Here is a 17,280-nt window from a genome sequence, read left to right as displayed (position 1 = left end):
AGTCAGTCAGCCCGATGAGGGGCGCCCAAGTAGGGATTTTTTTGCTGGGTTTAAGTAAGCAATGAAGCTATCACATAATGGGACTGACCGCAGCCAAGTCTCTTGGAAGCACAAGATGTCATATTTTGCTTGGTCAGAGTTACCCTTCGTGAATAGATGCATAAAGCCTCTTGTGTTCCAAGAGCATAGCTGCAGAGGGGTATCCAATAGGTAGTCTTGCTGCTAATTCCTCCTTGAAGAAGTCAGAGCAGGTGTTACCCATGATCTATTCTCTTCTTCTCGATGGGAAATGATTTGGTTGCTATGAATCCTTACCATCTTGTCTCGTTTGTTTTGGTCACATCGAATCTCACTGCTATCAGCTGACACTCGTCGTTCCCAATCTTAGTTGACTTGCAAATTGGGATAGTAGTACTATCCCAATTTCTTTCCTTCTGACTCTGCAGATTTGTTAATCTTTCCACTAACAGTTTTTTATCTGGAGAGAGATGGTCCCTTGAACAAAGAGGGATAGTTCTTAAAGGGTCCTTAGATAACTCGAATCCCAATGGGAGGAAATATGGTACCACTTCTAGCCAGGCCAATTTAATTAGTGGCAAGAATAGGTGAAGAATGACCCAATCCAATCTCTTTTCCTCCACAAATTGAATTTTTTTTATGTCATCAGAATCGATGGATCTAAGTTTAGGGATATAGCGTAGCAGCTTTAGAATGTTTGCTCGATTTAATATCAGCCCATCCTCTGGTATCAGGAGACGTTGTATCACTACTGTATGTTCATTCAGTATGTTTCTAGAAAGGTTCAGTATAGGAGATGAGTCTTGCGTTGTTCTGCTTTATCGCTCTCTCTGTACTGAATGGCCAATCGCTTTAAAGGACTTTTTCAGAATAAGCCAGCCATTTTCTTCAAGGATCAAGAATGGTTCTTTCCGGGTGCCTTCAAATTTGGTTTGTTGCTCAGTTCGTTTTATGTCGATGGCGACCATTTCTTATTATTCATCTTCCTCCATCACAGATAGCTCCTGTATCGTTTCTCCTTCAAGGGCTGGGAATCATTCTCATCCTCCTCGTCCTCGAACAAATAGACCGATAAGTTCAAGAGTATGTTTATGATCTCTATTTTCAATATATTCAAGGCAGTAGTTTTAAAGTCTTGTCTTATCAGTTGATTCGGATTAGATTTCTTTTGGAGGATAACGTCTGGTCTAGCGACGGATTTGCTACAAGAAGTGGGGGAGTTCTTAAATTCCTTATTAATGCTCTTGATCCATTTGATTTGTTTTTTTCTCCCCCACTTGCAAACTCTTAGATTTATTTTGATGTTTCCCAGTTTCTGTAGGCAATTTTGTTGTTTTCTCACAAAGGCTGCATTCCAGGGTAGAGTAGGAGGTCGCCCATTTTCAAGATCCATTTCAGAATTATAATCAGTAGTCCTTCCAGGTGAGGAAGACAATTGATAGATTGAACTTCGAGAATCTGTTGGCAGCAGTCTTTTGTCTCCAGACCTCTTGTTTTCCTAGAGGGGAATCGATTTTCTTTATGGCAATTGGTGGTGTTGGTCGTTACCATGTCTGCGTTTTTAAGTATTTCGACAGCGGATGGAGGCAGGACTAGATATTCCTGTCCATTGGTGTTGATAGGGGGGGCTTTTATTCATCAATCTGGAATCCATAGCACGTAGCGATTTCATTGACTCCAATATTGAGGCCATCATTGCAGTTTTATCATATTGTTCCCCTCTTGCCAGGTCGATCAAGCTGGCTTGCCACTGGGTTTATGATTCTGCCTCCTTGTCCATTCTCGTTTGGACTGCAGATGCAAATGATTCTAAAAAGATCTGTTTTGAAAGAATCATTGCTAGTAGCGTAGATTGGTAATAGAGTTTCATAAACGGGGTCAGCAAAATCGATAGTACAGACATAATGTTATTTTGGATCTGGGCCATACCCACTGGTGAAAAAGTGTAATGGTTTTGGGATTAAATTGCTTGATGTTATCTGGCTGCCCATTGTATGATCCAGGATACGTTCTGAATCATCAGATCTTGCCGATGAGGACATTGAGATTGATGCATCTTGCAGTTCTCGTCTTGCCATTAAGGTCGAATATGTTCCTTTCGGTAAATCTACAGAACGAGGCGAGTCAGGTCGAGACATCAGAGGCTCGGAATGGGCCAACGTATTGCTCAGGTTATTATGACTTACCTCTGGGATGAATGTAACATAGTTTGTAGTAGCAGATGCATTCAAGGATTCAGATATCGTACCCGTGAACAGTTGCTTCTCACTCTGAATTTGAGGTTTGGACAAATACATCATTATGTCTTTTTTGGACTATATTTCTGCTATATCATGTGATAAGCGACCAACAAGTTCCGAAGGTTGCTTTATCATCGTCTGAGAACAACACGATCTTTGGAAGCATTAAATAGGCTGGAACAAAAGCCCATCTCCAAAACCAATGTTGAAGGGCCTGAATTTGAATTCTTCGAATTGATCAAATTTGTTGTTTCCACCATAAACTTGTTTAGAGTTGATAGATCCTCTATCACTGATTGTTTTTCTCTATATTGGTCCTGTGCATTAGACTTAGGGGGATCATTTTGGAGAAGTCTTTAGGAGCACTATAACTCTGAGTCACACAGACATCCACTTTGTCTAGACTACTTGGCTTTGCAGTGATCTCGGTCATCTCGGTCGATGTCAGGCATATGTCTGTAACTTGGGGGAAGGAGAAACCGTTCACCCTATCTTTGATCAGAGTCACATGAATTGTTTCACCATGTCCACCCTTTTCGAACGAAGGTTCCCTCTCACCATCGAGTGGGTAGTCCACACTCCACTCCCATGTATCATCAAGCATAGCCAATAATTTGGATTCAACCTCCACATTCACTTTACAATTCACATTATGAGGCGTTTACTGCACATCCGAGAGCGCCTCTAAATTACCACTCAACTCCCTCATTAGTGTGCCGTCTGAATCCTGCTCCACTGCTGGTTCAGAGCCAGGGAGAGCTGAGGTTGCTGCTTCGTGACGTCGAGCCTGGTGTCGTGTCCTTGGACCATTATATTCCATTTTATCGACCCACTGCAAACAAACTCCGACGCAACTCCAAGCCAACTCACGCACCAATTCTCGAAAGGTAAAAGTTGAATGGGAGACTACAGAACTGATACATTTTATAATAAGACAGTTTTAAATCAAATAGCTTACAAAATATAAAAGACTTGACATGTTAACGGTTTTTGAAATATATAATGGTTCACTAAACCCCTCTACCATTTATGCAATAATATTTAAACAAACGTTGTCTTAAATGGAGAGCACTTACCCTGCCCCCATTTCACAAAATATGATTTGTCACTTTAGCTAGGAATTACTACCACAACAGCATTTCGTATGGCAGTTAAAGCATTATTTTATGTGCATAATGTCCTGTGAGAGTTTCCATAGGCCTAGCTCTCTTGACGTTATTTGAATTGTTACTATGTGCATATGGCGGGCGTGCATATTATCCAACAGGGAAATCTCTGGAAGCAGGTAGAGAACCGCAGACCTGAATCAACCGTATCTCTGATTTAAGCAATTGGCGGGCCTGTGATATATGAATGAGTGATACTTCATTGACGTGCATATGGCCAGTGGTATTGCAAAGAGTAAACATTCCCTTGACGTTTATGGGATTAGTGAGGCTTGAATAAGAGAGATTTCATTGAAGTGTATGAGGTTGTTGATATTGTGGTATTGATTTTCTCATGCTTGTCACTATTGTATGTATATGCCAAACATGATATGTGCTAGAGAAATGTACCACTGCAATTCCTGAGTAATTTCTTCATAACATGTCATATCTTCCAGGGTGGGTATTTCTGGATCTTCTCCTTTTGTCCCTGATGACCTCTCCGGTGACCTTAAGTGGAGTCTTCTCTTTCTTCCTGGATAACACCATCTCAGGTAAGAAAAAGCTCACCTTTCATGGTCTCTTCTAATATCACATCTCAGACAAAGAACAAGAGCAGAACAGAAATTGAAAATGAGTGGAGCTGAAAATAAGGTTTATGATCCTAGTGCACAGAACAGAAACTCACAAACAGCTGAAATCATACTGTAATGTGTAGATTTCTAGACCAACACTCTACACCTCAGGATCAGACCTTCCGCAGGTCTGAGACACTGGCACACTTAATCCAACTCCACAGTATCCTACATAACTCAGTGTTCTATGCTAACTTTTTATTTTGCAAGTCCTTGACTTCTTGTTCAAAGATTTTCGGATTTTTTTTCAGGAAGGCCTGTGGTCTCGTGCAGAAGGAATGTGACCAAGCAGTTTGGGCTGGACTGCCCCTTCTGGGGTAGTACCAAGCCTGATTTCATAGGGTCTTTCCCCGTTTGTAATGGCTTGGCAGGCGAAGAAAGATGATCTGGAGGGTTGCCCAGAGCAATGGCAGAGGTTAAGATTAAATCTAAACCTTCGAGTCATCAGCTCTTTTGTTTTGCCAAACATTTTCAGAGACTGAGAGAAAACGTTAATGGGCAAAGAATTATTAACCACACACGCGAATGACAATACTGAGTTTTCGCTGTGCTTCGATTCCTCCAAGGTCTTCGGAAATAGAAATAGATGATGTTCTGTGATACATCCAGAAGAAAGCATAGGCTCTCATTGCCTTTATCTAACATTTCCCAAGAAGGAATGATAAGCTAACAAGCTCCGAATTTACACTGATAGTGGAATTTTAATAATTTCCTATCAATGTGGCACAAATATTTCTCTTGCCCTTGGAGGCATCCAATGGCACTGGGCACAAGAAAGACCCTCAGGAGTGTTAAGAGTTAGGATAGATATGTAAGTAAGTAATAGGTGTTTATAATGGCCTTAGGAATCACAAGAAGCAGACATACATCAAGTAAGAGTTCCAGCGCTTCAGCTCTGCCCTTTTTGGATGTGTTTTAAGTTTTAAAAAAGTACAAGAAAAATTCTCAAAAACAGGTGCAGTCAAAAACTTCCACGGATTTCATTGTATTTAAAATATGACTTAAAGTTGTGGAGCATCAAAGGTATTCTTAGACATGCTGATGTTTTCCCCCCTGACCTCCATTGTCGGCATCCATCTCCCCTGATGTTAGCTCCCAGCACCCGTGTATCTCTGCTTCCCTCAACGTGCACGTCTCCATATGATTTGTAAAGCACTCCGTTGCTTCCCAAAGCTATGTCCGCACTCAATAAATACTGTAATAATAATAATAATTTGTCCAAACAACCTTTCTAAAGTCTCTCCAACCACTCCCTGTAGCCAAATTGCCACTTTTACAAATCCATCTGCTATGTTTACAAACCTTTTTCTTCTCAAACTTGAAAAACAGAAATCATGGAAACTCTACCTGTCATTTTACCTAGAAGCAGGATATCACCTAAACACAGGGGAACACTACTTGTCTAGTGGCCTAAAAGCAAAGGCTTCATACCAAAAAGCAGGAAGACTCCACCTCTCATTTTACCTAAAGCAGGAGAGCTCTACCTGTCTTCATACCTAAAAGCAGGAAGACTCCACCTCTCATCTTACCTAAAGCAGGAGAGCTCTGCCTGTCTTCATACCTAAAAGCAGGAAGACTCCACCTCTCATCTTACCTAAAGCAGGAGAGCTCTGCCTGTCTTCTTACCTAAAAGCAGGAAGACTCCACCTGTCATCTTACCTAAAGCAGGAGAGCTCTGCCTGTCTTCATACCTAAAAGCAGGAAAACTCCACCTCTCATCTTACATAAAGGAGGAGAGCTCTACCTGTCTTCATACCTAAAAGCAGGAACACTCCACCTCTCATTTTAGCTAAAGCAGGAGAGGTCTACCTGTCTTCATACCTAAAAGCAGGAACACTCCACCTGTCATCTTACCTAAAGTAGGAGAGCTCTAATTGTCTTGATACCTAAAAGCAGGAATACTCCACCTGTCATCTTACCTAAAGCAGGAGAGCTCTACCTGTCTTCATACCAAAAAAGCACGAATACTCCACCTGTCATCTTGTCTAAAGCACAAGAGCTCTACCTGTCTTCATACCTAAAAGCAGGAAGACTCCACCTCTCATCTTACCTAAAGCAGGAGAGCTCTGCCTGTCTTCATACCTAAAAGCAGGAAGACTCCACCTCTCATCTTACCTAAAGCAGGAGAGCTCTGCCTGTCTTCATACCTAAAAGCAGGAAGACTCCACCTCTCATTGTACCTAAAGTGGGAGAGCTCTGCCTGTCTTCATACCTAAAAGCAGGAAAACTCCACCTGTCATCTTAGCTAAAGTAGGAGAACTCTACTTGTCTTGATGCCTAAAAGCAGGAATACTCCACCTGTCATCTTACCTAAAGCAGGAGAGCTCTACCTGTCTTGATACCTAAAAGGAGGAATACTCCACCTGTCATCTTACCTAAAGCAGGAGAGCTCTGCCTGTCTTCATACCTAAAAGGAGGAATACTCCACCTGTCATCTTGTCTAAAGCACAAGAGCTCTACCTGTCTTCATACCAAAAAGCAGGAAGACTCCACCTGTCATCTTACCTAAAGCAGGAGAGCTCTACCTGTCTTCATACCTAAAAGCAGGAATACTCCACCTCTCATCTTACCTAAAGCAGGAGAGCTCTACCTGTCTTCATACCTAAAAGCAGGAAGACTCCACCTGTCATCTTTCGTAAAGGAGGAGAGCGCTACCTGTCTTCATACCGAAAAGCAGGAAGACTCCACCTGTCATCTTACCTAAAGGAGGAGAGCTCTAACTGTCTTCATACCTAAACGCATTAATACTCATGTCTTCTTACATAAAGCAGGAGAGCTGTACCTGTCTTTTAGTCTAAAAACAGGGGAGCTCTACCTTTCTTCTTACTTAAATGCAGGAGGACTCTACATCGCATCAACTGAACATTGCACTCTGGAATGCTCAGTCTGTTTGCAACAAACCTTTCTTTTATCTCTGACTACTTTCACTCCAGCTCTCCTCCCATAGATTTCCTTTCTATCACTGAAACCTGGATTTCTCCATCTGGCAATGCCACCATGGCAGCCCTAAAGAACTCCAAATTATCCTTCATTCATTCTCCTCATCCAACTGGTGCAGGTGGAGGCGTTGGATACCTACTCTCTTCCTACCTCATCGCCTTACAAATCTCCAATGCCACGCCCTCTCCTACCTCTTTGGAATTCACCATCTCTAGTATTGCTCCACCTCACTTGTTTCACATCATCTCCATCTATCACCATCCTGGTTCCAATGGACCATTCTTTGATGAAATTGCGCAACTTCTTGATTCTATTTCCACTAAACATCATCTCATTCTCTTAGATGATTTTAACCTTTGCTCTCCAACCACTTCTCAGCAATCTGAACTTGTGTCTTTTCTTAGTGACCACACACTCCACTCTATCCTTAACCTACATACCCACACCCGGGGGGGGGGGGGTAACTCTTTGGATCTCTTATTCATCGCCTCCTCTCTCTCAGCCACTAATACTACTGTCACATTATCCCTATCTGATCACTCAATTGTTTCCACCACCATCTCCTTTCCACTCTCTAACCTCTCCTCACTGTTTGCCTCACCTATTACTAAAAGGAAATGTAAACCTTCTGCCATTCCCCCTTTCTCTCTGACCTAGAGTTCCCACTCTCCTCCTTCACACCTGATGCCTCTTCCACCATCTCTGCCTTCTCCAGCTTCCAATCCCTACTATATGACACATTCTCCTCTCACTTCTCACTGCTCCCCTAAGTCTCAGCATCCTCAGCCATGCGTCACCCCACTCATACACTCTCTCCGCACAGACATGCATCGGCTGCTGTGCAAATGGCGCTGTTCCCATTGGCAAGAGGACCTGCAACTCTACCTCTCTGCCCTGAACTCTCTCAAGTCCTCTCTTGATAGAGTGAAAAGGGAATTCTGCCTAACCCTCATCAACTCTCACTCCAACCATCCTCGCCAGCTACAGGGCAAATAAGATTCACTCCTCACTCGACCTAAACCTATGAGTATCAACTCCACTCTCACAGCTAATGACCTAGCTGAATACTTTGCTGCAAACTTTTCCAAAATTAGAGACTCTCTCCAGACCTTTCTCACACTCACTCCCAGAGGTGGACTGGGATCCAAAAGAGGCCCTAAAAATAATGTTAAAAGTGTCCCAATATTACACATATTCAGCAAGCCCGACCCTTTTCCTATGAGAAAATTTGGAAATAAAATAAGTTACTGAAATGAAGCAGCTCCAGCCTTCTTGGGTTGACTCATTAGGTTTATTACATGCTTCATAGGCATCTTTATAAGCAGTTTCTTAAGTTACATTCAAGTTACATAAAGGACATAAAACACTGGTGGCCCATCACCCAGGCAGAGGGCTGACCAACAAACCAGGCGAGAACCTTCACCCACACATTCCAACACTCAAGCATCAACACTCCACATGACATCACAACATTCCTTCTTGACCAGGCAAGTCATACACAACAGTTACCACTCAAAGGAGACCCAGGATGCAGAGGTCTACCAAGAAATCTGCAGAGTTCCCTATAGGCCAGTCCGTTAGCTCCCTCCTTCTACATATTACACTTTGCCCACTATACCTTCATCCTCTGACGCTATCTCCCATTTTAGTCACACAAATACTGAAGATGCCCTATCTCTACTGATGAAGGCTACCCCTCTTGTGCCTCATCAGAACCTCTTGCTCCTCAGCTAGCCAAGCCTATTGCCCCTTTAATTGTCTCTCACCTTGCTGTACTCTTCATCTTGTCCTTCGAAGCTGCTGGCTTTCCCTCTACTTTCAAAGCGGCCATGGTCATCCATCTCCTAAAAAAGCAAGGGGCTGACTCAAACCTGCTGGCAAATTTTCACCCTTTATCTCTCATTCCACACTGCTCGAAAGTGCTGAAAAGACCACCAAGCCCAATGCCGCAATGCCTCCAGTGTTTTCTGACTTCCTGGATGTGCAGCAACCAGCGAGTCGTGCGACCACTGGAGAGCCAAGGTGCGAGCCTGCCCTGGTGGTATAAATACACGACCTTGGATGAATGGCAAGCCATGAACCAATTCCAAGTTAAATTCAACAATTTCTGCTGGATGGGTAGAGACCCAATCCTGGATGAGTGAGCGTAAAGAGGGCTGAAGCGTGCAGGCACAAACAACTTTGTTGGGTAAAAGAGGCAGTGATTCAGTCCGCTGGCGATGGTTCCCCGCTTGGAGGTGGGATAGGGTGTCAGCCAATACCTGGGCTCTAGCCAGACGGCAGGTGATAATGAATTGATATTGTGAAAAGAATAAGTGCCAATGCGCCTTCCTGGCAGTAAGGCATTTCATAGACTTGAAGGCTAATAAGCTTTGATGATCTGAATAGACCGTTACTGAATGTTTCGCCCCCAAGAGATGATGCCTCCATTCCCGGAAAGCGTCCCTGATGGCTAACAGCTCCCGTTCCGTAATCGAAGAATTTCTCTCGTAGGGTGTCAGGTTACGAGAGAAGCAGGCCACAGGATGTATGTTGCCTGAGTGAGGACATCTTTGGGACAGGACAGCACCGACTGCATATCCAGAGGCGCCCGCTTCCACAAAGAATGGGAGGTCAGGATCAGGATGTTTGAGGACTGGGGCGGAAGTGAAAGTGGCTTTTAGCTGGTCAAATGCTTGTTGAGCCTCAGACGACCATACATACAGTGTTTTGGCACTGGTCAATGAAGTGAGAGGTGCCGAGATCTCTGAAAAGCCATTTATGAAACACCTATAAAAATTGGCGAATCCCAGGAATGATTGCAGAGCTTTGATAGATTTGGGCGCTGGCCATTCTAAAACAGCATTAATTTTTGACCGGCTCATACGAACCCCTTGGTTGGTAAGGTCATAACCCAAGAATTCCACCTCTGAGGCATGAAAAATACATTTTTCACCTTTTACGTACAATTTGTGCTCTCTAAGACGTTGGAGTACTGTCTTGATATGTACAATATGTTCTGCCTGAGTTTGTGAATAGATCAAGATGTCATCCAGATATACCACAACAAACTGATCTAAGATGTCGTGGAACAGGTAGTTCATAAATGCCTGGAAGGTGGCCGGGGCATTACAGAGCCCAAAGGGCATCACCAAGTATTCAAATAGACCGTATCGTGTCTTACATGCAGTCTTCCACTCATCCCCCTTCCTCATGCATACCAGATTACACGCTCTTCTGAGATCAAGTTTAGTAAAGATTTTCGAGGCTCCCAACTGATCGAGGAGGACAGAGATCAAGGGCAGGGGGTACTGTTTTTTTATGGTGGCTGCATTCAATGCACGATAGTCGATACAGGGACGTAGGTCCCCTTCTTTTTTAGGAACAAAAAAGAGCGGAGATGCAAGTGGAGATTTGGAAGGATGAATGAATCCATGCCAAGCACCTTGTCTATATACTCTTTCAGGACGGCGTCTTCCTTGAGTGCGAGGGAATATACCCTTCCTGATAGTATCTTTACTCCTGGTAGAAGGTCTATTGGACAATCATAGATCCGATGCAGAGGTAGTGTTTCCGCCATGCCCTTGTCGAAGACGTCTGCATAGTTTGCATACTGGGCAGGTACGATGGGTAGAAGATTGTTTGATAGGGCTCCGATGTGCATAGTTGAAGATGCCAGTGCCATGACCGGACTACCCTGGCTGATTCCAAGCGATGAAGTGCACTGGGTATTGCAGACGTCAGAAGGGAATTGGACCTGATGTGCTGACCAATCAATAGCGGGATTATGGAATTCCAGCCACGGAATACCCAGGATGACTTTGTATGCCGGGGCTTTAATGATATCGAACGTTATTTCTCCTGTGTGACCTTCATTGGTGCTCAAAATCAGTGGAACTGCCTGATGTGTTACCATTCCGGAGGCAAGGACCGAACCGTCCACTACATTGACGGTTTCAGGTACATTTTTACGAATCAATGGTATCCCCGACATGGAGGCAAAGCATTGATCCGTGTAATTACCCGTTACCCCCGAATCTATCACTGCCTTTGTCTGGAATGAACCTCCATGGATCAAAGAAAAAATAACAGGGAGTTGGAACAACTGAGTACGATTCAGGATTGGTGGATGTCCCGACGTAGGGATCCCCACTCAACTGTCGGGATTTGGCGTTTCCCGCCTTCCTTTTGGGCTTTTTTGGACAATCGGGCAACAAATGGTCAGAGGCCCCACAGTACATGCAGAGGTTATGTGACCTGCGATATTCTCGTTGTGCAGGGGTGAGTGGACCCCTAACGGCTCCGATCTGCATAGGTTCCGGCGCAGGAAGCATAGGAGTTGCAGTCTCTGCAGTGGCTGAAGTGAATAGGGCAGGTTTCTTCTCTCCACGCCTTTCAGCCTTGCGGGCATCGATTTGGAGGACTAAATCAAGCAGCTCCCCAAAAACGGTGGGAACGACTGGGAGAGTGGAGAGTATGTCCTTCAATTCATTGGAGAGACCCTGATAGAAGACCGCGGTCTTCTTTTCTTCAGGCCAATCAGTCTCAGCTGCCAACTGATTAAAGCGGGCCAGATATACCAATAGGGAATTATTCCCCTGTCTATGCTGAAGCAGCTCTAAATGAGTAGCCTTGAGTGGTATAGCGTGTATCAAACACCTTACTCATCATATAAAGAAGAGCATCACAATTGTAAAGAACATGACTGTTCGATTCTAACAATGGGTTTGCCCAAGCGGCCGCGGTGCCACCCAAATGTGACAAAACAAAAGCGGCCTTAGTTGTGGAAGTAGGAAAGGAAGTAGGAAAGGAAGCAGGATGAAAAAAGTGCAACTTGCATTGGTTAATTAATGTCCTGTATTCTTTAGGATCACCCAAAAAACGTTCTGGAGGAGCCAGAGGAAACTGGGTTGTAAGCATGATTGGGGGTGGTTCTTGTACAGGAGCCGGAAAACCAGACCCTGAAGCCGTAGCACCAGTGCTTGTTGCCTGTGCGGCTGTAGTGGTTACCAAGGCCTGGATCGCGTTCATACGTTGGCGCAACGCTTCCTGTGGATTGGTTAAGTCGGTTCGTAGATCCGTGACCATCTGCACGATCTGATTTAATGCATCGCTGGCCTCTGTGGACATTGTACAGGCTGCTCATTTTGTTACTCACTGCTCGGGTGGTAGGTCAGGAATGCTGGATTCTAGGGCCTTGGAGACGATAGTTATACAGGAATCGATGTTCAGCCTCCAACGTTCCTGCTCCCCTGAATACGAAGATTCGGGCACCCTCAAGGAGGGGCTCTTTTCTACAATGTACCTCTCTGCTATTTCGATCTGAACAGACAGAGATGTCAATTGGATAAAAGAGCGGGGAGAACACACACCGCCAAAACCCAATGCTGAAAAGGAATACAAAGAGGATTAGCAGTGTTGTAAGAACCAGTAATGAAACTCAAACAACAGTAGCAGAGAATATACCTAGATATGGTTTGGAGTAGAATTTCCCCTGGGATGGAGTTTGTCTACAAAGGAAGGTAAACCCAATTATAGAAGGAATTAATAGAAAGAGGTTCTGATTGAAGAATATCAACTAAAGCAACAGACCTGAGTTGTGGGTTTCTCAAGGGTTAATGAAGTCCAGGATGAAGCAAAAACGACAGGATAAAATAATAAACAGGTAAGTTAGTACAGGAAAGATACCCCGGGCAGTACGAGGGTCGCACTAGATTCGGGTTGGTGCAATCTCTGGAAAGCGTCAATATTGACGTTAGAAAGCGGTTCAGAAAGTCTTCCTGATTGTCCCAAGAAATCAACTGGAGAGGCTAACTGGGGAGGTCCGAGAACTTGCAACAGGGGTGGTTAATAGATGTGGAGCAGTAGCAGAAGGGCGACATTGGCAGGCAATCAATATCATGTAACACAATAGTATCTCAGGGTGTATAATAGGAGTCTGTCGGAACAGCTGATGGATTCCGGCACGCTCTGCGAGTTGACTGCAACAGTAGTTGGAAGAGAAAACAAAATGCAGAGACGTACCGTGTTGTTCCAGAGAGGTGACGGCTACAAACAGGCAGAGAGAGAGAGAGGAGGCAGTCCAAGAGCGGTCTGGGTCGGTGCCGTAGATGAGGAAGAAACAATGCCAAAATCAGGAGCGGAATCAAACCAGGAGACGTGCAAGGGTTGTTACCAAGAAATCAGTCAGGAAATACAGTCGAGCAAACAAACGGACATAACCATGGCGGCGAGCCAAGCTCAATTAGCAGCAATGAGCCCACGGAAGACGGCAGCTTTTAAGCCGTAAGGGGGCATAGCTTACATGCACGTTTACTACGTGCAAGGCGAGTCAGCTGACCCGAAGACTGCCGGAGGTTACACAGGCGCCATGGCAACCTGTAGCGATCCCACAAGAGTGTCCATGAGTGCGAAGCGGTCCGCAGAGGAGCCAATCCCTGCTGAACCGTAACACTTGGACCTATGTTCTTGAGCAGCAAGTTCCACTATTGTGTTCCTTTAAGTTAATTCTGGCTGTCACCCACTCACTATGGCCTATATCCACTCACTGTGGTCTTCTTTCACTCATTATGGTCTTCTTACACTCATTGTGGCCATCCTCCACTCTTTATAGACTTTCTTTCTCCACTCATTATAGTAACCCTGCACTCATTATGTTCTTCCTCCACTCATTGTGGTCATCCTCCACTCATTATAGACTTCTTCCACTCATTATGGTTGCCCTCCACTCATTATGGTCTTCCTCCACTCATTGTGGTCATCCTCCACTCATTATGGTCTTCCACCACTAATTGTGGTATTCACCCACTCATTATAGACTACTCCACTCATTACTGACTTCCTTCACTCATTATTGATTTTCTCTGCTCATTGTAGTCTTGGTTCACTCACTGTGGTCTTCCGCCACTCATTATGGACTTCCTCCACTCATTGTGGTTACCCTCCCCTCATTATTGACTTGCACCAATCATTATGGCCTTTCTCCACAATATACTACTCCACTCATTATGGGCTTCCACCACTCATTGTGGTATTCCTCCCCTCATTATTGACTTGTGCCAATCATTGTGGCCTTTCTCCACTCATTATGATTGGTCTTCCTCCACTCATTGGCTTCATCTTCCATACACTGCGGTCCTCCTGCACTCATTATGGTCTTCCTTCACTCATTATTGACTTCATCCACTCATTGTGATCTTCCTCCACTCATTGTGGTCTTCTTCCACTCATTATTGACTTTCTCCACTCATTGTGGTCTTCCTCCACTCGTTGTGGTCATCCTCCACCCGAGTTCCTCCAGTCATTATGGTCTTCCTCTACTCATTGTGGTCTTTCTCCAGTCATTCTGGTAATCCTCCACTCATTGTGGTAATCCTCCACTCATTATAGACATCTTCCAATCATTATGGTCTTCCTCCACTCATTATGGTTTTCCACCACGTTTGGTCTTCCTCCACTCATTATGGTCTGCCTGTACTCATTATGGTGATCCACCACTTGTGGTTTCCTCCACTCACGGTGGTCTTCCTCCAATCATTATGGTCATCCTCTGCTCATTGTGATATTCCTCCACTGATTGTGGTCTTCCTCCACTCATTGTGGTTATCCACCACACATGATAGACTTTCCCCAGTCATTTTGGTCTTCCTCTGGTCATTATGGTCTTCCATCACTTGTGGTTTTCCTCCACTCATCGTGGTCTTTCTCCAATCATCATGGTCATACTATGCTCATTGCGGTCTTCCGCTATTCATTAGGGTCATCCTCCACTCATTATGTTCTTCCTCCACTCATTGTGGTCATCCTCCACTCATTATAGACTTCTTCCACTCATTATGGTTGCCCTCCACTCATTATGGTCTTCCTCCACTCATTGTGGTCATCCTCCACTCATTATGGTCTTCCACCACTTATTGTGGTATTCATCCACCCATTATAGACTACTCCACTCATTACTGACTTCCTTCACTCAGTATTGATTTCCTCTGCTCATTGTAGTCTTGGTTCACTCACTGTGGTCTTCCCCACTCATTGTGGACTTCCTCCACTCATTATGGTTACCCTCCCCTCATTATTGACTTGCGCCAATCATTGTGGCCTTTCTCCACAATATACTACTCCACTCATTATGGGCTTCCACCACTCATTGTGGTATTCCTCCCCTCATTATTGACTTGCGCCAATCATTGTGGCCTTTCTCCACTCATTGTGATTGGTCTTCCTCCACTCATTGGCTTCATCTTCCATTCACTGCGGTCCTCCTGCCCTCATTATGGTCTTCCTTCACTCATTATTGACTTCCTCCACTCACTGTGGTCTTCCTCCACTCAATGTGGTCTTCTTCCACTCATTATTGACTTTCTCCGCTCATTGTGGTCTTCCTCCACTCGTTGTGGTCATCCTCCACTCGAGTTCCTCCAGTCATTATGGTCTTCCTCTACTCATTGTGGTCTTTCTCCACTCATTCTGGTAATCCCCCACTCATTCTGGTAATCCTCCACTCATTATAGACATCTTCCAATCATTATGGTCTTCCTCCACTCATGATGGTCTTCCACCACTTGTGGTCTTCCTCCACTCATGGTGGTCTTCCTCCAATCATTATGGTCATCCTCTGCTCATTGTGATATTCCTCCACTGATTGTGGTCTTCCTCCACTCATTGTGGTTATCCACCACACATAATAGACTTCCTCCAGTCATTTTGGTCTTCCTCTGGTCATTATGGTCTTCCACCACTTGTGGTTTTCCTCCACTCATCGTGGTCTTCCTCCAATCATCATGGTCATACTATACTCATTGCGGTCTTCCGCTATTCATTAGGGGCATCCTCCACTCATTATTAACCACCTCCACTCACTGTGTTCTTCCTCCACTTGTTGTGGTCTTCTTCCACTGATTATCCACGTTCTCCCCTCACTGTGGTCTTCCTCCACTCATTGTGGTCTTCCTCCAATCATTATGGTCATCCTCCACTCAACTTCCTGCACTCATTATGGTCTTCCTCCACTCATTGTGGTCTTCCTCCGCTAATTAAGCTCCAGGTCCCTTTATACACCAAAGAGAGAGCAGGAGGATGGTGTTTCTCATAGAAGGAGCCTAAGCTTTGGAAATGTCTTCCCGCTGAGTTACATTCAAGGAGGACCACCTAATTTTCGGGAAAGTTTAAACAACCCATCTCCATAAAGACAGACACTTTGTTAGCGTTATAAAGTTTCAATCAGTTTATAACAGTGAGAAGAGGCCTGAACTTAGCAGCTACGGCTCTCTTATCTGCAAAACGCATATGTAATAACCAGGGTCCCCATAGTTTGCTAGATGCTGCGACTGGGTGACCACAAAGCGATATACTGACACACATCAGCGGTGACTCGCTCATACCCTTATCACTGCCCTCATATACTCCATTGCACTCATTCCACACCGCAGGTTTTCATTTTAATAGGACCAGGTCACTATTTAGTGGCTGCAATTTGGCGGACTGCTTTTTTGCATAGAAAATAATCGTAAGTCACGGGGACTGCCATAGTTGCCAACATGACCCATTCCAATCTGAAGGTGCTTATCCAGTCCTGCTTTTTTCTTTGCATTCTGGGACTTGTAGTCCCAGAATGAAAAGAGAAAAAACAGGACTGGATAAGCACCTGAATGGAATGGGTCATGTTGGCAACTATGGAGTCCCCCATCGAAAGGACACCCGCCCGACCAAGCTGCGCTTAATGGACACGTTCCCATGCATGCCGCAAAGGTAACGCCAAGAATGCATAAACTGTACAGGTGGGAGGAGCAACGGCAGTTGCCGAAGGGACAGGAGAGAATAGGAAGGAACAATGGGGGCTGGGAACCTGGAAGGGGGGAGCGGAAATGAGGTGTGCAAGGTCAGGTTCCACAAAACAAATTCTGTGGAAACATGGTGCTGAGCCACTTTAATAGTGTCCCACTCATTCATAGGCCACTTGCTCTATCATGCAGCGGAAATCTAGACACATGTAATAGTGCATGTATTTTCCAGAGCAATGGTTAATCTCCCTCACTAACGTGAGAGGGGGTTTTGATTGTATTAAAGACAAGGAGCCGACTAGTATGAATTAATTCTTTACTTCTGACACCACAGCAGCAAAGAAAACTTTAACAAATAAATAAGTTTGTTCAACAGAAACAGAACTTAAAGTAAACCAAGGGAAGACTCCCCAATCCAACATGGAGCACAGGTCATGCCCTGCAGGTAACCAATGGGCAGAGACCCACCCCCATATAAGTCCTTTCCTCAAATTCCAACTCCTCTTCTGCAGCTGCATCACACCCGACGCCAACCCTGAAGAAT

General features: G+C 44.7%; 1 protein-coding gene across 2 annotated transcripts in view; it reads left to right on the top strand.

Annotated features, from left to right (window-relative positions):
• The window catches only part of SLC23A3 (solute carrier family 23 member 3), a 206,022-nt gene that overhangs the window by 168,444 nt on the left and 20,298 nt on the right, over positions 1-17,280 (top strand). For both annotated transcript variants that reach the window (XM_069616868.1, XM_069616867.1), the window contains exon 11: positions 3,862-3,957. In XM_069616868.1, coding sequence (XP_069472969.1) covers positions 3,862-3,957 — 96 coding nt within the window. The remainder of the gene's footprint in view (positions 1-3,861; positions 3,958-17,280) is intronic.

The sequence above is a fragment of the Ambystoma mexicanum genome, chromosome 9, assembly GCF_040938575.1.
Source record: "Ambystoma mexicanum isolate Mex_15411 chromosome 9, UKY_AmexF1_1, whole genome shotgun sequence".
NCBI lineage: Eukaryota > Metazoa > Chordata > Amphibia > Caudata > Ambystomatidae > Ambystoma > Ambystoma mexicanum.
Note: the sequence above shows the minus strand (reverse complement) of the source record. Positions and strands in the feature narration are given on the sequence as shown.